General features: G+C 42.4%; 1 protein-coding gene across 6 annotated transcripts in view; it reads left to right on the forward strand.

Moving 5' to 3' along the window:
• LDHD (lactate dehydrogenase D) overlaps nucleotides 1-27389 on the forward strand; it is a 158023-nt gene that overhangs the window by 82259 nt on the left and 48375 nt on the right. For 5 of the 6 annotated variants that reach the window (XM_033940927.1, XM_033940928.1, XM_033940923.1 and 2 more), the window contains 4 exons: nucleotides 809-921; nucleotides 1423-1564; nucleotides 2988-3129; nucleotides 19629-19800. In XM_033940927.1, the coding sequence (XP_033796818.1) occupies nucleotides 827-921; nucleotides 1423-1564; nucleotides 2988-3129; nucleotides 19629-19800 (551 nt within the window). In that variant the 5' untranslated portion in view covers nucleotides 809-826. The remainder of the gene's footprint in view (nucleotides 1-808; nucleotides 922-1422; nucleotides 1565-2987; nucleotides 3130-19628; nucleotides 19801-27389) is intronic. The other variant, XM_033940924.1, reaches the window with a different exon arrangement.

A 27389-nucleotide genomic window follows, 5' to 3' on the forward strand; every position in this document is an offset into this window, starting at 1 on the left:
GATACTCGTCCCTGTGTCATTCTCTATTCTAGAGACTGTATAGAGTAGTGGTCTCAAATTCACGGCCCACCAGGTACTATTTTGAGGCTCTCGGTATGTTTATCATAATCACAAAAGTCAAATAAAACAGTTTCTTGATCATGTGTCTCTAGCTATAAATTACAATATTATTATTAAGACTTAGCCAAAGGAAAGATTTATAAACTATAAAGAGTTTTACCTCATGCAAAATTGTCATTTCTTTAGTAAGACATAAATATTCTTTCTGAGGCCCTCCAAGTACCTACAAATCCAAAATGTGGCCCTGGAAAGGGTTTGAGTTTGAGTCCACTGGTATAGGGGGATAGCAGCAATCAACTTGAAGGGGATGAGGTTGGACAGTGTTTGTCACTTTGGTGATGGTCTTGGCTATCACACTGAACTTTGTTTAATAAAATGGGCTCTCTTTACAAAATAGTAAAGATTCCTACTTTAGTACATCATTTCACTACCTAATTCTGAGTAAGTTATATAACCTTTCTCTGCTTAAAATAAGATTGTAAGTTTTTTGGAGTAGGATACTTTGACTGAAAACTACAGTTTATTTAATATTTCAACCACAGAACTTGCCTTAAATGTGGAGATTAATCTTGTGAGCTCAGTTTATTGAACCATGATCCTAAATTGGAACAGTCTACTGATTTTCTCTCTGAAAATAATATATTATACACCAGACCATTGTTACTGTCCATCTCGCCAACTATTTGTGCGTGATGGAGGAAATGAAATAAATTGCACAGGTATTTCATCATAGCCTCTCTTTTGGCAGGTTCAGGTGACTGGGGAGATGGTGGAGGCACTGAGGGAAGTAGTGGGCAGTGCTAATGTTTCAACTGCAATGGCAGTTCGGGAGCAGCATGGGAAGGATGAATCCATGCACAGGTATGGTGTGCTGTAGCAGGATAGGGAAAGTTTTAAAGAGAGTCATAAAAGTAAAGGCCTCAGTTTCTCAGGGAACAGTTTTATAACTGTGTACCTATATTTAGGTACCTACTTTCCTTTATAGAGAAGAACATAAGAATTGCCATATTGGGACAGACCAAAGGTCCATCAAGCCTAGTATCTTGTTTCCAACAGTGGCTAAGCCAGGTCCCAAGTACCGAGCTAGATATAGATTTTTGTGTGGCAATTTATGTACAAATGATGCCAGACAGACATTTTTGTACCTGTTTTTATTTTGGACCTTTCATTTTGGACATTTTCAGTGCAAGAATGTCCTCATGTGAAGTTCAAACAGGAAATCCTGATTATTTTCCTGTTCAAAAATGACTATGAGATGGATGGTTTTCTTGGATTATGAACAAGATGTCAAATTCTGACTTGGACATTCTTTTGAAAATGCCCCGCCACGTGCAATTTAACATGGTCTTTTCTCTCTGGCAGGTGCAGACCTCCTGATGCTGTGGTTTGGCCACAGAATGTGGAGCAGGTTAGCAAGCTGGCAGAAATCTGCTATCGGCACAGTGTTCCCATGATCCCCTTTGGCACAGGCACAGGATTGGAGGGAGGTGTTGGTGCAATTAAGGTATGTAACATGTGGCACAGAAGGGTACAATCTCTCCTCTATATAAATGCACATGTGTAACCTGGAGCTTCCAAAATGTCCATTCTCATTAGACAAACACATTCTGCGTGGATCAGGCTCCTTAGGTGAGCCAGATTTATCCAGTCCAATAATGTGTGCCCAAATACTGTCAGCTTCTAGTCCTTTCTGGATGTCTGCAGTTCTGGCTGATCAGCTCATTCCCTCTGGATCTTTGAAGCTGAAATCTCAGCTGAACTCATTTGGTCCAAGGCACAGTGGGAGAAGTGAAGTTTAAATGAAGGTAAACCTGAAAGTAGGTATTCATACAAGATTCATCTACAAAATGAGCTTTTACAGGTATGTAGTGATTAGCAGATCTTTGACTATGAGAGTGCACATGTTCCTGCAGAAGAAGGAATATGACCTCTCCTTGGGTCCTGTGCTCCCTCCTCTGCTCTATGAGATCGTTCATTACAACCACTACTCGGTGAAGCACCAGAGAAATGTAAATGGAGAAATAAATATCACTACTGTACTTATTGTGAAAGTGCTACTTGACATACATGTTGCTGTACAAATACACATAAGAAACAGTCCCTACTTCATGGATGTAGACCAGGGGTGGGCAACTCCGGTCCTCGAGGGCCGGAATTCAGTCGGGTTTTCAGGATTTCCCCAATGAATATGCATGAGATCTATTTGCATGCACTGCTTTCAATGCATATTCATTGAGGGAAATCCTGAAAACCCGACTGGATTCTGGCCCTCGAGGACCGGAGTTGTCCACCCCTGAGCTAGACAAGACAGACATACATGTCGTGTAAGAGTCTGGCAGATATATTTATTATAGTGAAGTGGGTTAAGATTTCAAAAAAGCCTCAAAATAGTTGATTTTTGGACTGGATTTGAATATGACCCAAGAGAAAGAGGAAGGAGCACAACTTAAAAATTTTTCTTCAACTGATCCAAAATACTGCAGCCAGGCTGATCTTTGGTAAAGGCAAGTTTGAGCAAGTATCGCCATTTCTCGCTAAATTACACTGGCTTCCAATATCTGCCAGAATACATTTTAAATATGCATGTCTAACTTTCAAGATCTTATTCGGCATTTGTTCTTTATTAATTCCTCTCTCCTGGATCTCCCCAAAAATATGGATAGGCTAGAACTATGTAAAAACTTATCATTTCCTTCTTTGAAAGGCATAGTAACTTAACATCTGACTGACCTCATCTTTCTGCAGTCCGTAAAAAGAAAGTAATTTTGCAATGTAAATATTGTCCTTTAGTTCATCATTTTTTCTCCTGATTATACAGTTGATGTTTTTGTATAGCAGGGAAACAGCATTACATGTCCAGGAATAGTTTGCAATAGAATTTGTGTCTGCAATAGAATACATATTCAGTGTCTTTTTATCTTGGACAGGGAGGCATCTGTTTTAACCTCACTCACATGGACCGCATCCTGGATTTAAACGTGGAGGATTTTCATGTCACTGTGGAGCCAGGAGTAACACGAAAAGCTCTGAACAGCTACCTGCGGGACAGTGGCCTCTGGTTCCCTGTAGGTAGGCCTCTAACATGGCTCATTCTCTGCAGCTTCCTATGACCAAATTTCTCTGTGTGCAAAGTATGAGGGGGACAGCGCAGCACAGCAGAATGTGTGCTAAACACAATGATTAATATCCCTTTACCGTGTCTGACATTCTATCCATAATTGAAGCCATCATCAGCCACATCCCAAAATGCACACATTTCTCCACCAATGATCATTTCTATATTATGTCACCTTTCAAGTCCACTCTGCCCCTACTACTCGCCAGTCCTGCTCTATTCCAATCACATACACTGCCCCTAAACATCACCCAACCATTGTCACCTTTACTGTTCTGTCCTACCCAAACATGACACACACATACAGACACTCTCTCTACACCTTCCCTTGCCACTGACTGTTCCTGTCCTGTCCCAGCTGTATGCATATCTGGAGCCCCACTGATCATTCCTGTTCTGTTCCAGCTCTCTGTTGCTCATATAGATACATCTCAGAAGGGTAAGAACTGCTGGCACTACAGAATAGGAAACCATTTAAGCTGACTTTAATTTGTGCATGTGCAGTTTCTGTGGCAGGTCCACTGCACTGGAATTGATTACCAGCAGATCTTCATTTGAGGCTGGATTTGATGGATTTTAGGGAAAACATAACTTATTTTATTTTCTCAAATATTATTTTCATGAGATCTGGTTACCCATTTGATCCTGTTTTAGACAGTCCTATTTTATTTTATTTTATTTTATTTTTGTGATTAGCATTGGACTTGTGTAATTTTATTAATGTCTGTATTAGTTGTGAATCACCTTGAATTGTAGCTAGATGGTATACAAAGTTTTTAAATCAACAAATTCCTGTCTTTTACCAGCCTTTGATACATACGTATATATTGTGTGTCACTGACAGCCTTTTTTGTCCCTTATCCATGTCTCACATGCATACTAACCCCATGCTACTGACCATTCCTACCTTGTCCCAGCCTTGTATAAACACACAATATCCCCCACCGATCCATCCTGGCCTTACCCAGACCGATCTGCTCTAGTCTCATACACACAAACTGCCATTCCCTCTTCCTTTACACACTCTCCTTACTTCAGGGTTTTTCCTGCATTGTCTTGTTTTAGGTTGTGTGTGTGTGTGTTTTTTGTTGATTTTTTTATGAAGCCAAGATGAACTGGAGTTATGGAAGGTATTCATAGTGGAAAGGACGATGGTAGAGTGCCTAGGGTTCATTGTCTTTTGTAAGTGATAGCAGAAGGCTAGAAGGAAAAATTTGCCTTTTTATGGATGACACTAAGATCCACAAGAGTAGACACCCCTGAGTGAGTATGGAAGGATTAGGTTCTTATCTCGATAATCCTCTTTCCTGTAGAACAGCTTGAGTTGGATTGTAGAAGGTATCAATTGTTTTTTTCAGCTCTGCCGTCTTGTCTTTTTGGTTAGTGCCCTCTCTCTTCAGTCTGTAACAAAGCAAGTCATAACCCCTAAAAGAGGCAATGATAACAAGGAGGGTTTCGGGGTACTCCCTGATAACATTAACTTTGTTCTGCTCTGCAATAGAAACAAAAAACAGTAAACAAACATTGCAAATACAAAACTAAAGGTGGAACCAACTCACCATCTACTTGTGTACAACCAGCACTAACACTTGTATAGTTTTGTGTCTAACCCACTGCCTTACAATAATTTTATTTTCTTCTCTCTTGGTTGCCACAAGCCAAGCCACTGGAAATTCAGCCCAGACTGTTATTCAATGCAGGCTGTATCCATCTTTGACAGGGTGGGGCATAAGAAATCGTATGCTGTTCTACAGGAAAGAAGATTATCGAGGTATGAACTTAATCTTTACTTCCTGTGCAAACAGCATAAGATTCCTTATTGATGGGACGTAACAGAGCAATCCCTTGGGTCTAGGGCGAGACAGAAATGCCTGCAACAAGCCCCGAAGACTCAAAGGCCACATCCACTTGTGCTGACACGTTCACTCTGTAAAACTTTGTAAAGGTATGAAGAGTGAACCATGTGGTTGCCCTGCAAATTTCATCAGGCGGCACTGCCCTGGACTCTGCCCAAGAAGAAGTCACACTTCTGGAAGAGTGAGCTTTCAAGGTGACAAGTGGTTGTTTATTACAGCCAAGGTGCGCCGAGGAGATCACCATGCGAATCCATTGGGAGACAGAAACCTTAGAGGTTGTCTTCCCCAACAATTAGAACTGGATAAGGCAAGCAGATGGTCTGAGAGCCTCAAGATAGCAAAGAAACACCCTTCACATATCCAGCAACCTCAAAACCTTGAGGCAGGTTCGTATCACAAAAGATGCAACAGCTGCTGCTTTAAGTCCTAAAGTAGAGAATGACACGGGGAAAAAATCTGTCCCCGTCACCGCCCCGTCACCGGCCCACCATCCTCTGCACCGCCCCGTCACCGCCGTTCCCTTCACCGCCCCGTCACCGTCACCGCCATCCCTTTCACCGCCCCGTCACCGCCACTGCCATCCCATTCACCGCCCCGTCACCGTCCCCGCTGCATCCATATAAGCCTTAGTACTGTAATATTTAGCTTATTCCTTTCTTATAAATCAAAGTTCCTGCTGCTGAACTAGAGAAAGAGATGCTCAGCTGGCAGGGCTTTGTTTATAAATTTTTATCAACACAACTAATATACTATTTTATCCTAAAGCAAAAAATAAATAAATAAATATAATTTTTTTTTCTACCTTTGTTGTCTGGTTTCTGCTTTCCACATCTTCTCATTGAATTCCTTCCATCCACTGTGTGTCTTCTCTCTGCGTCTTCCATTTGCTGTTACTGTGCCTCTCCCTTAACCCCCCCCCCAATTGGTCTAGCACCCATCTTCTTCCCTCTGCTCCCGCATAGTCTGGCATCTGTCTTCTTCCCACTCTGTCTTCCACATTTCCCTTGGGGGTCTGTTCCTCTCCACCCTCCTTCAATGTCTGTTCTATTCCTTTCCACCACTACCCTTCCCTCCCTCTTTTACCATCTGTTCCTTTCTACTACCCTTCAGCTCCTCTCGCGTGGCCTATCTACCTTCCTTCCTCTTATTTTCATGGCACGTTACAATGTAATTTGTGCAAGCCACTGGAGCCTGCAAGCTCGGTCCCTGTCCCATCCCCACAAACCATCTCGCTTCTGTGCTCCTATTTTCTCCATTTCTAATATCTCCCCTATGTATCTGTCATTGCCCCTCCTGTGTCCATATACCATCCCCATGGCATGTCCCCTTTATGTCTCTGTCCCTATGCCCCATGCACATAATTTCCCCTCTTTCTGTTACCTTCCTGTGTCCAGATTTCCCCTATCTTCCTCTTCCATACCAGTGTGTCTCTTCTTTTCAACCCCATCTAGCTTTTTTCCCTCTTTCTTCCCCCCCCCCCTGCTTCTAGCATCTGGCTCACCTGCCAGTCCTTCCCTTTCTTTCCTGCTGTGGGTTTTTCTTTCCGACTTCATCCCCTTGGCCCAGAATCCTTTTTCCTTTCACTCCCTCCTTCCAATTTGAGCCGGGAACACTAGCGATCGCACGGTCCCCGCAGCCACTACCTGCCTGCCCAATCGATCCTAGTGTTTAGCCAGCTCTCTCCCTTCTCCTCACCTTAGTTTAGAGGTTTTCTTTTTCGGCGACCTGCACGCTTTCCCAAAGAGCCGCGCACGCGCGGCTGCTCAGTGTTCAATCTTCTGCTCTGCTGCAACTTCCTGTTTCCGGTTGCGTCAGAGCAGAAGATCGAAACTGAGCAGCAGCAGCGGGTGTACGGCTCTCTGATAGCGTGCGGGTCGCCGAAAAAGAAAATCTACAAACTAAGGTGAGGAGAAGGAGAGAGCTGGCTAAACACTAGAATCGATTGGGCAGGCGGGTGTGAGCTGCGGGGACCGCGCGATCCTTCATGCCTCACTGCGGGGACAAGACCATTCACCGCCCCGCGGGCGGTGAATGGCCTTGTCCCCGTCGCCGCAGCGACTGCTAGTTTTCTCCCCCGTTTTCGGGCGGGTGACCCGCGGCTAAAATGCGGTGGCCGCAGGTAAACCGCCACCGTGTCATTCTCTATCCTAAAGCCAGCGCCTCAGATTTGTCTTTTGAGGACCAAATTCACTCTGCAATCCTACGTATCCTTCAGGATCACCCCCCCCCCCTTCACTAGGTAGCAAAGCCTGTTTAGTAACCTACACCATCAGCGAATCCAATTCTGAAGCCATGGAATACAATTTTGTCATCTCCCTCACTCCCGTTAAGGGACTTTCTGGTGTATCCCAATGCTCCATTATCATCCTGGTAATCTCTAGGTGGACTATGACTTGGTACTGCATAACAACGAAGACTGGGCATCCAAGATCTGCGAGGACTCTAGATCCAGCTCCCACAAAGAAACTGTAATAACTTCAGTTAGATTTGAAAAGTCTTCACTGTCTGATCCTCTCCCTGATATAGGGCTGCCACTGATTCCTGGGTGTCTGCCTAAACTGAAGCAGAATCCTTCAAAGAGGATGTTTTCTTGGAGAGCAATGGCATAGTGTCCAGCCCCCAAATCATCCCAGTCCTTTTCTGACTGGACCTTTGGTCCTTGCAACTCCACAGACTGTGAAGGGCTTCACCCTAAGGAGGTAACCTCTCTGTGCACCTTCCTGCTGACACCCTGTAAGTGTTAGTTTACATTTTTGGTAGGCTGCATACATCAGGATCACAAAATCAGGGTCAAAGACCTGACCTGGATTCGCCAGGGACCTCTGCAGGTCTGAAATTCGCCTCCTCTGTGACAGGCAGGTTCATTCAGCAGTGCTTCGCTGGTGATGCGTAATCGTGGTTTAGGGACTCTAACAGTGTTTTGAGACCAAGCTCTTACACTTTCTGTGACTCATTACCCATAGAGGGGGCTAAGCCCACGGCTTCAGCCCCCCTCGTGTTGCATACAGTATCCAGACACTCCTCAGGCACCCATCCAGTACAAACCTGGCATGATATAGGGGTAAAATCACCTGAGGAATTCATTACCAAAACTGAGGTGTTTTGGAGGCAGATGGAGGTTTTTAAAGTAAAATTGGGAAGTCCAAGATGACCACAGCGGCAGCATTATGGCACTAAAAAACTAAACAAAACTGAAAGTTCAAAAATGCTGAAAATAGGATTTTAGAGGTGGGAGACCCTGGGAATAACCCCAGAAAACCTTAGGGGTCCTTTTATCAAGGCGTTGTAGGGGTTTAACACGGGAATACCGCACGCTAAACCGCCTGCCGTGCTAGTCGCTAATGCCTCCATTGACGAGGCGTCAGTTTTTTGGCTTGCCGCAGGGGTTAGCACGTGATTAAATGTCTGACGCGCTAACCCCGCTAGCGCACCTTGATAAAAGGAGCCCTTAGTTTTGTCAATTTCTGACCCACCCCAATTTTCCTATGGACAGTACTGCCATGTGCTCTGCCTGCATCCAACTTCTCACTGCAGCTGGAAATGGAGAAGGAATTTCTGCCTGAGAAAAGGAAGGGTGGCACCAGCAGCTTGTCTCTTTGGGCTGCCTTTTATTCAGGTTCCAAAACCTGACACCCCTGACCCCTCACTTTCCCACACGATTCTTCTTAGGGGAGGGGCACAGCTAACCTCCGCCAAGCCTACCAGCCAGTCATGGGGTCTAATCAGCCTGTGCTCGCGCACCTGACTCTGCAGGGGCAAGCACCGCTCCCAGGGAACCTATTCCTGAGCTCCAAGTGTTAGAGCAGGCCGGCCAGAAAGGTGCTCTTTTTTAAAAGTGTGGTCCTCCTGGCTTCAGATCCCAAAATCAGACTCTTCTCCCAGGCAGGGCTTTCCCAGAACTACTGGGAACCTCTTAGCACAGGGAAGCCTCGAAAAAGATCAGATTAATACCTGAAAATAACAAATCTAGCACAGAGCAGAGGAAAAAACACCTTCTCAGCTCACTTGTTAAGACCAAAGAGAGGGGCACTGCCCAGGGAAACAAGGAGGCGAAACTGAAAAACATGATTGATGTCTTCTACAATCCAACTCACTAGTTGGGATACACAACCCATCCATAAGGAATCGTTTGCTGTTTGCACAGGAAACAGAATAAGAAACAATCTGAGCAAACTTCTGGAGTAACCTTACTAACTGCAGCAGATCAAGTACGCAGCCTAGGAGTAACATTAGATGGCCACATGTCCCTGTCCACCCACATATCTCAAGTAGTCTCTACCTCCACCAACTGAGAAGGATCAAACCCTACATCTCCACACCTGACCTAGCCCAACTCCTCTACGCCTATGTCCTCTCCAGGATGGATTACTGCAACTCCCTATTTAATGGAGTAGCCAAAAAAGACCTCAAGCGCCTCCAGTGGGTACAAAATGCAGCAATCCGCTTCCTACACAGCCTCAACTACCATGCTCCCATCTCCCCAGTCCTCTGTGCTGAACACTGGCTTCCAATTAACCAACGCTGTGCATTCAAGGCCCTGGTAATAGCGCATAAAAGAATTTACGCCACCACCCCTACCTACATAAAATCTAAGCTAACCCTGTACACCCCCACCCGCCCCCCTCCACTCAGAAATGGAGAAACGCCTATGCCCCCCCCCCCCCCACTGTCATAAACCGCCCGCAAACGCTCCTACAGCCACTTCATCCCACAAATCAGACTACAGAACTCACTGATAACCTTCCGGAAAACGGTAAAGACCCTCCTCTTCAACTAAAATTCAACCACAGTCTACACTTCACCCCCCTCCCCTCTAACCTCTCTTCTCCATTCAAAACTTCTACTTAAATTGCTGTACAGTCCATTCTTAACCTGTACTTAAATACTGTATAGTCCTTGAATTTAGACTACTGTATAGTCTTTGTACTGTCCAAATGTACTCCACTGTGAATGTTTGCTTGTAGACCGTTCTGAGCTACTCGGAGGACAGGATAAAATTCTAAATAAATAAAAATAAAGATCAAGTTTTGAGTTGCGTGTTTGCTTTTATATGATTATTTATATTTTGATATAGTATGTTTTTCACTTTGAATTTGCAATTTATATTTGTTAAGTTTTATATAATTTGTAATTTGTATTTGTTATGCTTAATTTTATGTGATTATTGTGAACTGCTTTGACATTTTTTGAAGGGTAGTGTAGTAAATCTTTTAATAAAAGCAAACATACATCATGACAACCAAGCTTCAGTGCAAATTTGAGAAGCAGCAATCTAAAGGCATGGCACTTAGTGCTAAATGCACTAAACATGGACGCTAAGGCCATGTAAGTCGCTGTTGGTTGATTTTTTGGCCGACTGTGGAACAGCGATCAATGTTCCAACAGGTTTCCATGCAAATGATTTGCACGGAGGTTTGTTGTAATCCCGACGGTCCATTCGCTCTGAGAGCGATATGGACACATACGCAGAGCCGGTTTGCAGAAGCCCAAACAACTGAGCGGCAGGGAAAGCCCCAAAGCAGCCTTTTGTCACTCAGCTTTTGGAGCTTTATACTTTTTTTTTTTTAATGGCAGAGATGTGCATGTGCTGCACATGTACAATATCTGGCCATTAAAAAAATAAATGCCGTGCCATGCTGGGTTCCCCCCTCCCCCCTGCCGATGACGGCTCTCCCCGACGATACCCTCCTGACCCCGGAACCAGAATGGAGGCAGGAGGTATGCTCATGCTCTCCTGCCACTGCAAAATCCCCCCATGCCAGCCAAAATTGGCAGGAGAGATGCCTACTCCCTCCTGCCACTGGATGCCCCTCTGCCTCCTCCTCCACCCCATGAACCTCCCCTGTACCTGGAAATTACTTCAGAGTTGTCTCACTGTCTTGGCTATCCTCCCTATTATTCAATCTCTACATTAGACCTGACCTAGACATAGCCTACAAATACCAAATACAGATGCATTCCTTCATGGATGACAGCCAATTATACCTACCGCTAGGAGAAACCCGTGATGCCCAGATCACAAAACTTCTAAATTGCCTTTCAGAAATCAAAAACTGGATGTCCGTCAACAAATTACAACTAAACGCCTCCAAAACGGAACTCTTTTGGATCCGCAAAGAACACTGCAACTGCACCTGCCCCTCGCTATGCTGGGACTCAACTACCATAACTGCAAAAGACCGAGCATGCATCCTAGGAATACTCCTTGACTCCAGCCTATCACTTTCCAACCATATCTCTCAGGTGGTATCTTCCTCATTTTACTACCTGCGACAGCTCCTAAAAATAAGGAACTATTCTGAATCTGACTTCCCCCAACTACTCTATGCCTTAGTCCTCTCCCGTATGGACTACTACAATGCGCTATTCAACGGTCTCACGACAAAAAACATACATCTACAGCTTGTACAAAATACAGCAATCAGACTTCTAAAAAACCTCTATGCCCACAACCCTGTCTCCCAGTCTCTATTGTTGGCTCACTGGCTGCTTGAAGCCAAACATTGTGTCATCAAGGGCTTGATACTAATCCTTATACAACATGGCACCAGGCTACATGACGACCATGCTTCCTCCATATGTTCCTAACGGGTCCCTCCACTCCCAGGATGAAATACATCTCAAAATGCCCCCGGTCGTGCCCTTCTACTGCAAACTGCCAAATGATGATCCTACTCCCATTTCATATCAACCCACTGGAATCAACTGGCCCCCACAGATAAGATCCCTTGAAGGACTCCTCAACTTTAGGAAAGCAATAAAAACATACCTCTTCACCTAACTGTCCCGCCCATCTCTGATAGATTACAAAGAAATGTAAATTGATGCACAATCCTTGGTATGTGTCGAGTTAGGATAAAAACTTGTATTGAAAATCTTGACTGTAACTATGGCAAATTGCAACCTGTAAACTGTAATATTATGTATATTGGCATTAGATCCCTAATATGTGTCAGGATAAAAACTTGGAGCAGAAAAATCTTGTACCGTAACTATGATCATCATTAAAGGCACGGTAGGTTTTGAGAATCTTTCCTTGTGGCATTGAAATTCGAAATTTCCCAGATTGTGAACAAAGCATTGGAGCAAGGCTTTATTACTAAGGCTGAAGCCAGATTTCTTACTCCTGTTTATCCGAGGATATCGGTTTTTTAATCTGGTTCCAAAGATTCATAAATCTTTAGTTAAACCTCCGGGTCGCCTCATAATTTCCTTAAGGGTTATGATCCTGGAACCAGTTTTAAAGTTTGTTGCTCTGTTTTTTTAAACCATTTGTCAATAAAAGTAAATCTATGTCAAAAGACATAACATATTTTTTTTATTGACGATTAGACCCATTACAGGGAGGATTGATCATTCTGATTTTTTGATTACCGGTACTTTGAATTTGACTGCCTTATACAGTAATATGTCACAATCAGCAGTTTTAGACATCATATATACTGGATTGGAGAGTCAAGAGAAACCTTTTTAATCTTAATGTGTACTCACAAGACTTTTGCTATAATTGGCCACCATAATGATGTGCAGGAACTATTTTAATATTTGGTCAAGTTTTTTCTTAGACATATGGAATAGCCATGGGCACAGCCATTGCTCCAAGTGTAGCCAATTTGTATATTTCTCAGTTTGAGAACAGATTACATTACATTTATTGACTTCAATTCCATCTTAACCTTTCAGTTCTAAGCAAATTACAATAAGAGGTATCTGGATATTTCCAGTGAATTATATGTCAAAGCTTATTAGACAAAAATTGGATTAGCATTACAAGACATATTTCCTAAATAAACATGTAGATAAAGGTGAGCCGGTTGATGCAGTGTATGTAGATTTTCAGAAAGCTTTTGATAAAGTTCCTTAGGATAGGTGGTAAAGTTCAGTTGTAAATTGGTTATCGGATAGAAAACAGAGGGTAGGGTTAAATCAGTGGTTCCAAAACCTGTCCTGGGGACCCCCAGCCAGTCAGGTTTTCAAGATATCCCTAATGAATATGCATGAGAGAGATTTGCATATAATGGAAGTGACATGTATACAAATCTCTCTCATGCATATTCATTAGGGATATCTTGAAAACCTGACTGGCTGGGGGTCCCCCAGGACAGGTTTGGGAACCACTGGGTTAAATAGTAATTTTTCTCAATGGAGGAGAGTAAACTTGGGAGTGCCGCAGGGGTCTGTACTGAGTCTGGTGCTATTTAACTTATTCATAAACTAGTCTTTAAGCCCGTTACATTAACGGGTGATAGAGTAGATGTCTGTCTGTTTGGTTTTTTTTTATTTCTTTGTCTCTCTCTCCTTGCACGCTGCCTGTCTGTCATTTCTTCTGTCTGTGTCTCTCCCTATGTCCTTAGTGCCCTCAGTGCCTCTTTCCCATGTCCTTAGTACCCCTTCCTACGTCCTTAGTGCCCCCATTACCTCCTTCCTATGTTCATAATGCCCCCAGTGCCTTCTTCCCATGTCCTTAGTGCCCCAGTGCCTACGTACTGTGTCCTTAGTGCCTGCGTACTGTGTCCTTAGTGCTCCCAGTGCCTGCGTACTGTGTCCTTAGTGCCCCCAGTGCCTGCGTATTGTGTCCTTAGTGCCCCCAGTGCCTGCATACTGTGTCCTTAGTGCCCCCAGTGCCTCTGTCCTGCTTAGTGCTCTCAGTGCATTCTATGTCCTTAGTGCCCCCAGTGCCTCCTTATGTCCCCATCATTATCTTCCAGACTTTGTCCCACCCCCAATGCTAGCCTGCCTGCCTCCCATCCCCCTGAGCAAAATGTTTCCATTTAACACCCCCCCCCGATGCCAGTCAGCCTGCCTGCCTCCCATCCCCCTGAGCAGCATGTTTCCATTAACCCCCCCCCCCCCGATGCCAGCCTGCCTGCAGCATGTTTCCATTGAAACCCCCCCACACACACACCCTCAGATGCCTGCCTGACTCCCATCCCCCTTCCATTGAAACCCCCCCATGCCAGCCTACCTACCTGCCTTCCATCCCCCTGAGCAGCATGGAAAGCACCCCCCCCCCCCCGATGCCAGCCTGCCTGCATGCCTTCCATTGAAACGCGGCACAGGAAATTAGGCCAGTAGAAGACCTGAAGCAGCATGTTTACTGTGCTTGGGACGCTGCTGGAGCTGCGAGGTTTGTCAGCCGTGTAGCGGTGGGAGGGTCGGCTGGGAAGGTCAACGGGGGTTTCTGGTGTGCCGGGTAGGGTTGGCGGCGGGGGGGGAGGAGGGGAGGGGGGAGTCGTGGCGTGTTACCTGGCCGGTCCTTAGACACGCGCATGCGCACTCTTACCGTCACAGCCTGATAGATCAGGACTCGGGGAACACGGGGTAAGAGTGCACATGCGCACTTAGCATTTTATTATTATAGATGATCTAGAAATTGGAACGACGACTGGGACCGGTGCTATTTAACTTATTAATAAATGATCTAGAAATTGGAACAACAAGTGAGTAGACACTAAACTGTTCAGTGTTGTTAAAACGCATGCGGATTGTGAAAAATTGCAGGCAGACCTTAAGAAATTGGAAGAATGGGCATCCAAGTGGCAGATGAAATTTAATGTGGACAAATGCAAAGTGATGCACATTGGGAAGAATAACCCAAATCACAATTACCGGATGCTACAGTCCACCTTGGGGGTTTTCGCCCAAGAAAAGGATCTGGGTGTCATTGTAGACAATACGATGAAATCTTCCGCCCAATGTGTGTTGGCGGCCAAAAAAGCAAATAGGATGCTAGGAATTATTTAAAAAGGGATGGTTAACAAGACTAAGAATGCCCCTGTATTGCTCAATGGTGCAACCTCATCTGGACTATTGTGTTCAATTCTAGTCTCCTTATCTCAAGAAAGATATAGTGGTGCTAGAAAAAGTTCAAAAAAGAGCAACCAAGATGATAAAGGGGATGGAACTCCTCTCGTATGAGGAAAGAATTAAAAGGTTAGGGCTCTTCAGCTTGGAAAAGAGATGGCTGAGGAGAGATATGATTGAAGTCTACAAAATCCTGAATGGAGTAGAATGGGTACAAGTGGATCGATTTTTCACTCCATCAAAAATTACAAAGACTAGGGGACATTCGATGAAGTTACAGGGAAATACTTTTAAAACCAATAGGAGGAAATTGGTTTTCACTCAAAGAATAGTTAAGCTCTGGAACGCATTGCCAGAGGTTGTGGTAAGAGCGGATAGCGTAGCTGGTTTTAAGAAAGGTTTGGACAATTTCCTGGAGGAAAAGGCCATAGTCTGTTATTAAGAAAGACATGGCGGAAGCCACTGCTTGCCCTGGTTTGGTAGCATGGAATGTTGCTACTCCTTGGGTTTTGGCCAGGTACTAGGGACCTGGATTGGCCACCATGAGAACGAGCTACTGGGCTTGATGGACCATTGGTCTGACCCAGTAAGGCTATTTTTATGTTCTTATAATTCAGTATTATGCTTTGGGCTAAATCCAAACTGAGATGAATGTGCACAGGAAACCTTTTTATTATACAGGTAGTTGTCGACTCACGACCTATTCAAGTTACAACTGTTCGACCTTACAACGCGTCTTCCGCTCTCTGAAAAAAGAAAATGTTGTTAACAGATTGCTTTAAGATGATTAAAATAATTAAAATACCATTACCCAGTCTAATATTCTTGCCTTAATTTAACATAGGCCGACTTATGTCCTGATCGACTTATGACCTAGCAGTTGGAATCAATTGCGGTCTTAAGTCGACGACTACCTGTATTCCCAATAATTGTTTGCTCACCAAAGATTCCAACAATTTAGTCATTAAAGTAATGTTGGTCTGACCCAGTAAGGCTATTCTTATGTTCTTATGATTTCTTTCCAGAAGATTCTATAATCTGTTATTGGCACCTAAGATTCTGACAACATCTTTATCTAGTTTTCCTGCTTGGAATGACAAGCTTTCTAATGTTTTTAGTCTTTTTTTGTTTTTTTGATTGAGGGGCTAAGTAAAGGAATTCATGTTTCTCCAAGGCCTTTTTGCTACTTTCAGTACAAATCTATTGTCCAGGTAAATTGTGGGATAGCCCTATAGTGCTTTAAACAACAGGCAATAGAATTTGAATAAAATTTGGCCTTTCACTGGGAGCCAGTGTGTTTTTAGGTAGGCTAGTGTTATGTGGTCATATTTGTTCATGGAAAAGATTAATCTTAGTACTGTATTTTGTATAGTTTGCAACTATTTTATCATTGATGCCAGACATGGTAGGTAAAAGATGTTGCAATAATCCAGCATTCCCAAGATTAGGTATTGTACTAGGAGATGAAATTGTGGCTCTTCAAAACATTTGCATATGTTTCTTAGATTGTGCATTGCTATGAAGGATTATGGACGACATTGTTGATCTGTAACTGAAGAGAGCCGCATCTACAGTATCTATAGTGACCCCTAATACTTTTAGTGTGGGTTCTAGTGGCTAAATTAGGGAGTTAATTTTTATATTGGTTGCTCTAGGACGGTTGTTTATCATCCTCCATTACTGGAATTGCATTTTTCTGTGTTTAGTTTTAGTCTGTGGTCCTTCATCCAGGTTTCTATTGTCCTAAAAATATCTTGTACTCTTTTTGTTACTTTAGTTAGTGAGTTTTCAGCTGGTAGAAGGAGAGTGATATTGTGCACATAACTATGGCCCCCTTTTATCAAGCCATATTAGTTTTTTTTATTGCTGGCCACTGTGGTAAAAAGCTCCAACACTCATAGAATTCCTATGAGCGTCGGCGCTTTTACTGCAGCAACCAGTGATAAAAACACTAACGCAGTTTGATAAAAGGGATCTTGTATGAAGAAGATGGTTATATTCCTCTTGTTGGTGGACAAACATAAAAATCTGGAATAGGTTCATAGATTAAATCTTTTTGAAGTAGTCTTCCACTGGAGCTCAATTATTTGAATTTGTTTTGTGGCTAAATTCTTTGGACAACCATCGTAAATTTACTATGAATTGTCGTGAACAGAATATTTCATTTTTGGATGTTCAACTTCATAAACGAGAGAGGGGCTTAAGAGATGATGGTGTTTACAACAATTATCTTCATTATTCTAGTAGTCATCCATATAAGCTTAAGGATTCTTTATCTATTAGTCAATTTTTTTAGGATAAGACCTATCTATACATCTTTAGATCAATTCAAGATTTAAGTGCAACAATTAAGTGCAAGATTTTTAAATAGAGGTCATTAAAAGTACATATTATAGAGTTCTATTTGCCAACAGAGAACTGTTATTACATATCAACATTAATAAAGAAACAATATGGTAGTAATAGTAGATGGACCAGCATATTTGTATCTTGAGATATTCTGTATTGGCTACTTAAGTAGTGCGTATTGAATGCCATTGGCATTTGTTGAAATTTCATCCTATTTTCCATTCAGGCCCTTGTGTAACCTTTTCTAGAATGTATGTGATCATGTTGTGCATTCTAGATTATGGGATACTGAAGTGGCATTGGGAGACGTCATCATCCATGCAACCATTGTACAATGTGTGATACTTCATTGGATATAATTAGTGATCTTATGTCCCTGTAACAAGTTATATGTGGGACGTACATTAGGAGAAATCAGAAAACGATTGGTAAAACACCAGAGCAGACTGAAGAAATCAGTTATGTCTGCTCCTATGGCTGAACATTTTATAATAACTAATTATACATTTGAACAAATATGATAGTTCCTTATGTTAGCAAGTGCAAAGTGATGCATGTGGGAAAGAGGAACCTGAACTATAGCTACGTGAGGCTGGGATCTATGTTAGGAGTCACTGTCATTGTTGAGGATATGCTGAAACCCTCAGCTCAATGTACGGTGACTAGCAAAGTAAATAAAATGTTAGGAATTATCAGGAAAGGAATGGAAAACAAAGATGAAAATGTTTTATAATGCCCTTGTATCGCTCTATGGTACAGCTGCACCTCAAATACTGTGTACAATTCTGGTCACCATATCTCAAAAAAGATAAAGTGGAATTAGAAAAGGTACAGAGAAGGGAAACAAAAATGATAAAAGGAATAGGATGACTTCCCTAGGAGGAAAGGCTAAAGTGGCTAGGGCTCTTCAGCTTGAACAACAGACGGCTCGGTGTGATATAATAGAGGTCTATAAAATGCTGAGTGGAGTGGAAAGGGTAGATGTGAATCGCTTGTCCACTCTCCAAAAATACTAGGATTAAGGGGCATGCGATGAAGCTACTAAGTAGTAGGTTTAAAACAAACCAGAGAAAATATTTCTCACTTATCGTGCAATAAAATTCTGAAATTTGTTGCCGGATAATTTCGTAAAAGAGAAGTCCATAGGCCATTATTGAAATGGCATGAGGAAATCCACTGCTTAATCCTAGGATAAGTAGCACAAAATCTATTTTACTACTTGGGATCTAGCTAGGTACCTGGGTCCTGGGTTGGCAACCGCTGAAAACAGGATACTGAGCTTGATGGACCTTCAGTCTGTCCCAGTGTGGCAATTCTTATGTTCTTAAGATTCTGGAATTGGAGGTGAAGAAGAATATAGACTGAATGTCAGGGAGCAATTTTGGATACAGCAATTGGGAGCAGTGAGCATATGGGGTCTGAATGAAGCAATCGAGTGGCATTCCATTGATTGGTTGAAGTGGTGTCATCAGAACACAATGTTTGTTGAGTAACAACACGGAGCAGATTCTTTTCTCTTGGACTTCCCACTTTTGTTTTCATATTTTTCCCTGTGACTGCATTGCAGTGGGATTTGGACTAGTTTCAGCATATACATTTTCTTTAACAAATGGGACAGCAGATCTATATTTTTAATGCATAAATTAAAAATCATTTGAGAAGCAGAATGATGTGAATAGTTAGTGTGACAAGTAGAGCTTTATGACTCAAAGTTTGTCATGCCACAAGGGTGCTGATATGCACCATGTTCACCGATACCTCTCTTTTCATAAAAAATTTTAAGGACATCCATGGTTTGATATATTTGGAGGTCCTCTCTGGTGCCTTCATTGTGTTTAGTGGAGAGTTACTTTTGTTTTGATTTTCTATTTTTCTCCACTTTTCTGGATGTTGGGAGGATTTGTCACCTCTGGTTCATGCATTTCTAAATGACAATTCTTGTGAAGTAATTGGTGTATCAAAGTTTCCTTGTAGCAAGGCACTATTTTTGAAGTATAACTGATTTGCTTTCATGTGCTTTTGTAGAAAGGCTTTTCAGGATTGGTGGACAAATTATGACTTCAAGAACATTTTGAAATGCAATTTCTCCTTCATAGTAATGGGAACTGTTTAGTTAATGTGTTAGCAGGTGTTATACTTTGAAAACCATTCCAGATACAAGGAAACTGTCATTGGACCTATTTCTAAATTTCAAACCTGGAACTCTATGATCAACACAATTTTGAAGCATCCCCCTCCCCCACCCCAATGGCAGTAATACAGTTGGAAGACTACCGCTTAGAAGGAACAGAGTGCCACAGTGGACCTATTATCGAATGCTGTTTACATAGGAAAGAAAGCATTATATGAAGCCAAACTTGGAGGATAAATCCTAATTGGTGAGAATGAATAGGCCAGCTTTTGTTTACTATGCCTACTGACACATCTTCTATTTCTGGCTGCAGATCCTGGAGCACCTGCTTCTCTTTGTGGCATGGCTGCCACCAGTGCCTCTGGAACTAATGCTGTGCGCTATGGTACGATGCGGGAGAATGTCATCAACTTAGAGGTGGTGCTGCCAGATGGAAGGATCTTGAACACAGCTGGTAAAGACCGCAGGTTCAGGTACTGCATCAGGTATCCCTGGTACACTGCTAACCAGCGCCAAGCTAGTGGAATCCTACACAACTATGATATTGTACCTTCTGTTGCTAAGCATTCTGCCACACACAATCCCCCTTTCTATGTCCATAAAAGCAAACAAATCCCAGAATGCATAATAATGGGAGTTTAAAATGTCTGCATTTTTTTCCCAATTGTCCTTCTCTTCAAAACTTCCATTCAAAGCAGCGTGCCTGCACAACACACAAAATCTCTCTGCTCGGAACTGGTGAGAAGCCTTCAGTGGTGTGTAGTGACATTTATAGCAGGGGATTCACAAGATGTGCTAAACCAGGGATAACCAAACTCAGCTTTTATCATATTGGGTTTTCAGGATTTCTGCAATGAATATACATGAGATCTACCTGCATATAATGAAGGCAGTGCTTGCAAATAGATCTCATGCATATTTACTGGGGAAATCCTGAAAACCCAACTGGATTGTGACCCTTGAGGACTGAGGTTTGACACCCCTATGCTAAACATTAGTGCAATGCGGACCTTTAAATAAGATTATCAGAAGAGATTGTAAGCGGGCATTGATGTAAAAGGGGTGGGGGGCAATGCACAATATTAAGAACTAGGTGTATGAAAACTTTTGAACAGGACCATTTTATTATTTCCTTTATTGCTAAGGTTTGTTTAATGATTGTGATGCATAATGGTTTAATTTGAAACACATTTAAAAGAGGGCTGCACGTTAATCACGGTTAACGCTGTGATTACTGCATTAATGACACTGGCCAATACTCATTTTGGTGCCTCAAATGTTAGACCTATTTCTGGGTATATTTGACCTGCTGATTCCAAAAATGGCACCAGTTTTCTCCTATCAGCTCTAGTTTGTTTTTGTTTTGTTTTTTTAGTTCAAACGATTTTTATTAGTTTTATATCAGTAAGTGCAAAAAAGTACACACATGTTAACAAGGCAAGAAATGGGCAGGTTGTACAAACATGTTCATAAAACAGGAATTAATAAACTAAACACAATACAACTAGTCATATCCTGTCAGTTCAGAACACAAATCCAACGCTTATCATAAACTGCAAGAAAGCATTAATGGATACAGAGATAGAGAAAAGAAGCGAAAGAGAGAGAATTCCCAGCGAGTGCCGCACGGTGTCAACAATTTACTCAAATGTGCAAAATACATCATTAGGTTATAAACATATCATTGCAACGTGAAGATGTCAATGGTCTGTGCTACAGTAGATTTGTGTTTTTCAGCCACGACGCTTTCAAATTTGGTGGTTAGACAGACCGAATTCCCCCACGCAGTATATTCCACTTTTGAAAGGTCTTTCCAGTACTGTAAAATGTTTTTAATAGCCAAAAATATTAGGATATTAAGGGCTCCTTTTACAAAGGTGCGCTAGCGGTTTTAGCGCGCACTTAGCGTGCGCTAAAATGCCACGTGCACTAGCCGCTACCGCCTCCTTTTAAGCAAGCAGTAATTGTTTGGCTAGCGCGCTATAGCATGCGCTAATCTTGTGCATGCGCTAAAAACGCTAGCGCACCTTAGTAAAAGGAGCCATAAGTAAGTGAGAACTATATTCAGATAGAATGTGTGCTAGTCCGTGGTGACCTAGTATAATAATCTTAAAATTAAAGGTGTCAGATATATTCAAAATAGAGGAAATAGTGTTCCAGACCTTGTCCCAATATAGGGTTAAATGGCAACATTCATATATCATATGAGATAGGGAGCCTTCAGCAACCCCACAGGACCAGCATAAGCTGGAAGAATCCTTTGAGAGTTTTGCAAGAGTTACATCTTTCCAAATATCTTCTTCTACCTTTATCGTGAGTTCGGAATGCCATGCGTTCATAAGTTTTGATATGGAAGCTGAAGAAGATTGTTTTAGAATTGAATACCATTTGGAGGCATCGCCTTTTTGGAAGTTAAGTAGTTTGCACTGTGTAAGAATATTAGGTGTGGGCTTCAGCATAGCTGGCTCTGGGTAATGCACATGTAGGCTGTGTCACAATTGGAACCATCTCAAGAATTGGTTGGCCGGGAGGCCATATGTTCTTTGCAGTTCTTCAAAAGTCATCCATTTTTGGTTCGTAATCAAATCTTTTAACATCCAAATTCCACATTTTTGCCACTGAGTCCAGTTTAGGGTAGTATCTTGTATGGTAATGTTGTTGCTCCATATCAATACACAGGAAGAGTCATTCCACATGATTTCCATCAGGCAGTCAAAGTGTTAAAGAACTTACGCTTTGGACCGATGAATAGAGTTAGTAGTTTTGTTCATGCGATTGGAGACAGATAAATGAGAGCTAGGTCAGCAGATCCAAACTCACTTTTTTCAAGATTTATCCATGGTGGAGGAACATGTGCCATATACCACTCTTCACTCTGCTCGCCCATTAAAAAACAGGATATTTTAATGTAGTGTTTAAATCAATATCTTTTAAGCATGAAGAAAACATATTAAAAATTAAAAGTACCAGAATAGCAATAACAAGGTAAAGTAGCAGCAAGTAAGACAAATGATCCCTCCAGATAGAGGGAGCCCCTTCTCCACGACTCCTCATTTTCCTTCTCACCTCCCCCCCCCCCCCCCCCCCCCACCAAATCACTTCTGCAGCCTTCCGAGGCACTGCCACGGAAAACAGAACACACACATTCCCCCAGTCACTGCCAGCCACTGTATCATTCCTGTGGCTTGTACGTGTTTCTGTCATGTCCATTCTCTTTTGATTCCTTAATAAACATGATTTTAAAAAATTAAAAGAAAAGTGTACAACATGAAAATCTACTTCATACCAAAAGAACAAGTTTATAATACAAACTTTCCAGTTATTTGACACACAAGAAGCTCCTTTTGTGATACTTCCAAGAATGGGATCTGCCAGGACAATCCTGCATATGATTTCAACTATAGTCTGCCATCTTGTGTGCATCCCATCTTCCTTGGTATCTGTCTTCCATTGTTTTTATGTTTTGGTGAAATCTGTCACCTTGCTCTTCGCTTAAGTCACCAAGGTTCTCTGGAAAGTGATCTAAGTAACTGTGCAGATAATAGACTATACTCATGTTACAGCTAAGCCTGTTGAAATGAAAGAGCATATCCTCTACTAATTTGTGTGTAGTTGACTGCCTTCTTGTTGCCAAGAAAGTTGTTCACAAGAACAAATGAAGACCAGGCATATGATTCAAATTCATTCATTGATGCTATGAAATGTGGGTCATTTATAAGTTGTCTGATCTGTGGACCATCGAAAAGACCTGCCTTCAGTTTTTTCATGTAAGTCCAGGTAACATATGCACTATGTATTCAATGCATGAACCGTCTTTATTCAAAGTCTTTACAAGTTCAGATTCTGATTTGATTTTTCTTGAAATCTAGCGCCATCTACTGGGCTACTCTTTACACTCCTGAGGAAGGCCTTTTTGGCTGAAACACGGGCCGTGTTGGGGTCCAGTGTTCATTACAATCTGAAGGACTGGGGTCCAGTATATATATTTCATTATAAAGGGCTTGTTTATGCCTGCCAAAGCCACGGAAGCTGTATCAGACGAAGAATTGGGCTCAGGCAGATATTCCTTATACTTCATAGTGTCCAAAGAAGCTCAGAAAACTGCAGACCAATTCTGGACCTCAAGATGGTCAATGTGGCCCTTAGCATACCCCTCTTTCACATAGAGATGGTGCGGTCAGTCATTGCAGCAATTGTGCCGGGGTAATTTCTTGCCTCGGACTTGACAGAGGCCTATCTGCACATCTCCATATTTCCAGAGCACTGAAAATTCTTGCACTTCCATAAGACCAAAATATTCCAGATCCTCCAGGGTGAGCAGGCCCTGTGTGAGCAATCTCTAGAGACTCAGAAGTCTGAGGCCTCGGTCCTTCTGTAGATGGATGAGATCTGCATACTATGGCCATCTCGTCCAGTCTGCCTTGGGATGTGACATTATTCTCCTTAGGACCTTGCCTATCATGGGCCAAGGAGGGAACACATATAGGAGCTCTGTTGTTGGCTGCACCAGGGCATTCAAAGTCTTTCCTTCCCACCTTCTTGTTGGTTGCTGACACCATCAAATCAAATGTTGGGTGACCCCATTGGCTCTCAATACAGTTGAACACTTTGTGAAAGAGCTCCCATGCTCTGCTGGGAGTGGTACCAGTGTCTCTGAACCGGACACCCTTCACAGTGTGCTTTCCATCCATAAAGGATGGCATCCATAGTCAGAATCACTCATGTGGAGATGAGAAGGACTGCTCTGGCTAGAGACTGTGGCTGTAGTCACCAGGTCAGATTGTGACATGCCTCCAGGTCAGATTGTGACATGTCCAAGGCAGTGGCAGCTGCAACACATCCCATTGCAGGCACTATCGAGATAGGAGCACTTCCTAGAGAGGACATAGATGCATCCTTGCCCAGGGAACCACATCTATAGTCGCTACCATCGACCCCAGCACCTGCAAATAATGTCAAGCTGTGGGGGCTAGATTGTCCTGAAACTCCCTGATTTGATGTGGAACTATGGCAGATAGACCATGTTCTCCTTTGTGTTGAACAGGATGCCAAGAAACTCCAGACACTGAGTCATCTTTAGGTGGCTTTTCCAAAAGCTGACCACCCAGCCCAGATTCTGCAGGAACTGAATCACCCTCTGAACTACTGTCCTTTTGGACTAGGATGGGGCTATTATCATCCAATCATACAGATACAGGTGCATCTGAATCCCATCTTGTGGAGGTGTACTGCTACTACAACCATTACCTTGGTGAAGGTGCACCATGGCCAGGCTGCAAACTAGAAGTGCTGCTCCAGAACATGGAAGTTCAAGAATTTTCAGTGCTCCAGTAATATGGAGATGTGCAGATAGGCCTCTGTCAAGTCCGAGGCAAGAAATTGCCCCGGCACCACTGCTGCAATGACTGACCGCACCATCTCTATGTGGAAGAGGGGTATGCTGAGGGCCACATTGACCACCTTGAGGTCCAGAATTGGCCTGCAGGACTCCAGGAACTTGCCTGTCCCTAGAAACTGAAAACACAGTATTGAAGCACCACCCCCTACTGGTAGCAATGTAGTTGGAAGACACCTGCTCAGCTTAAAAGGAACAGTGTCTATGACTGAAAGCCTTCTTGGAGAAGAACTCTCATCTGTCATTTGTTTGATCACCAGCCCCAGAATTGAATGTATTACCTGTATAGTTTGCCTGACCCCAGCCTGCCCTCAAGGATAAGGAATTCAAATAAGTTGTCTAAACATAGAAACATGATGGCAAATAAAGGCCAAATGGCCCATCTAGTGTGCCCATCTGCAGTAACCATTATTTCTTCCTATCTGTAAGAGATCCCACGTGCCTATCCCACGCTTTCTTGAATTCAGACACAGTCTTTGTCTCCACCACCTCTTCTGGGAGACTGTTCCATGCATTTACCACCCTTTCTGTAAAAAAGTATTACTCCTGACCTATCACCTCTTAACTTTATCCTATGCCCTCTCATTTCAGAGCTTCTTTTCAAATGAAAGAGACACAACTCATGCGCATTTATGCCACGTAGGTATTTAAACGTCTCTATCATATCTCCCTGTCCCGCCTTTCCTCCAAAGTATACAGATTGAGATCTTTAAGTCTGTCCCCATACACCTTATGATGAAGACCACACACCATTTTAGTAGCCTTCCTCTGGATCGAATCCATCCTTTTTATATCATTTTGAAGGTGCAGTCTCCAGAATTGCACACAATATTCTAAATGAGGACTCACCAGAGACTTATACAGGGACATCAATACCTCCTTTTTCCTACTGGCCATACCTCTTTCTATGCACCCTAGCATCCTTGTAGTGCACATAAGTTTTTCACCCCCCTAAACTGTACCGTTTCTTCGTTTTTTTTGTAGCCCAAATGCATGACCTTGTATTTCTTAGTATTAAATTTTAGCTGTCAAATTTCAGACCATTCTTCAAGCTTTGCTAGGTTTTCCTTAATGTTATTCACACCATCAATGTTGTTTACTCTATTACAGATGTTGGTATCATCTGCAGAGGCAAATCTTATCCAACAGCCCTTCAGCAATATCACTTATAAAAATGTTAAAAAGAACAGGCCCAAGAACAAAACCTTGAGACACACCACTGGTAACCTCTCTTTCCTCAGAGTGATCTCCACTGACCACTACCCTCTGTCACCTTCCACTCAACCAGTTCCTGACCCAAACCGTCACTTTGGGGCCCTTCCCAAGGGCACTCAGTTTATTTATTAGATGCCTGTGTGGAACACTGTCATAGGGTTTGCTAAAATCTAAATACACCACATCAACGCACATCCTCTATCTAATTCTTTGGTCATCCAGTCAAAGAAATTGATCAAATTTGTCTGACAAGACCTACATCTAGTGAATCCATGTTGCCTCTGGTCCTGTAATTCACAGGATTCCAGAAACTTGACCATTCTCTATTTTAAAATTGTTTCCATTAATTTGCTTACCATAGAAGTCAGACTTACTGGCCTGTAATTCCCTACTTCTTCCTTACTTCCACTTTTGTGGAGAGGGACCACATCTGCCCTTCTCCAGTCCTCCAGTATCACTCCTGACTCTAGAGACTCATTTAGGCCACCAGAATTTATCAACAAACTCCTGATCCCTCATTCTACTCAATGTTTTGCACTGATCATCTAATCAAAATTTGCTCTCCATTCCATCACTACGGCACATCAATACCATGAGAAATAATATATTCTCCGTTACCGCTCCTTCATTTTGGAATTTGGTTCCAAGTCACTTAAGAGAGGCTACGTCTCTAGATATCTTTAAATCCAATCTAAAAACATTTCTTTTTAAAGACGCTTTTTAAACTTGACTGTCCTTTTAAGGATGTGCATCCTTTTTGTTTGTTCCTTAATTGTTCTTTGCTATCCAAATACTGTAGTTCTTTCCCCTTTTCCTCTCATTCCAACCCTTTATAGTCTGTCTATGTCTTGCGTCTATACGTCTGTTGAGTCAGTTTTTGCCCCTTTTTAATTTTTTTATTTATTAATTGATGTAAACATGCTATTTTAATTTTGTAAAACCGCTTTGAATTTGGATAAGGCGGGATATCAAATTTTAATAAACCTTGAAACCTTCACCTTTGAGTCTTGCAATGCCACTTTTGAACTTCTTCCTATCACTGATATATCTAAAAAAAATGTCTTGTCTCCCCGTTTTACCATATCAGCTATTTTTTCTTCCATTTGCATCTTTGCTTTCCTGACTACTCGACCAGCCTCTTTTAACTTTTACAGATATTTTTGCCTGTTTTCTCCTTTCTGCAATCTTTTGTAGCTTATGAAAGCTAACCTCTTATTCCTTACCTTCTCTGTTACTATTTTTGAGAACCAAAGCGGCTGTTTTTTCCTCTTATTTTACTTACTTGCCTCACAAAAAGGTCTGTTGCCCTTAAAATAACTCCTTTCAGTTTTGCCCACCTCATTTCTACTCCTTCCAGACGTTCCAAACAGAGAACAGTTCTTTGATGTAATCCCCCATTTGAACAAAGTTCATTTTTTAAAAGTCTAGAACCTTTACTTTTGAATGAGCCCTCTCTATACCCAT

The sequence above is a fragment of the Geotrypetes seraphini genome, chromosome 4 (assembly GCF_902459505.1).
Source record: "Geotrypetes seraphini chromosome 4, aGeoSer1.1, whole genome shotgun sequence".
Classification (NCBI taxonomy): Eukaryota; Metazoa; Chordata; class Amphibia; order Gymnophiona; family Dermophiidae; genus Geotrypetes; species Geotrypetes seraphini.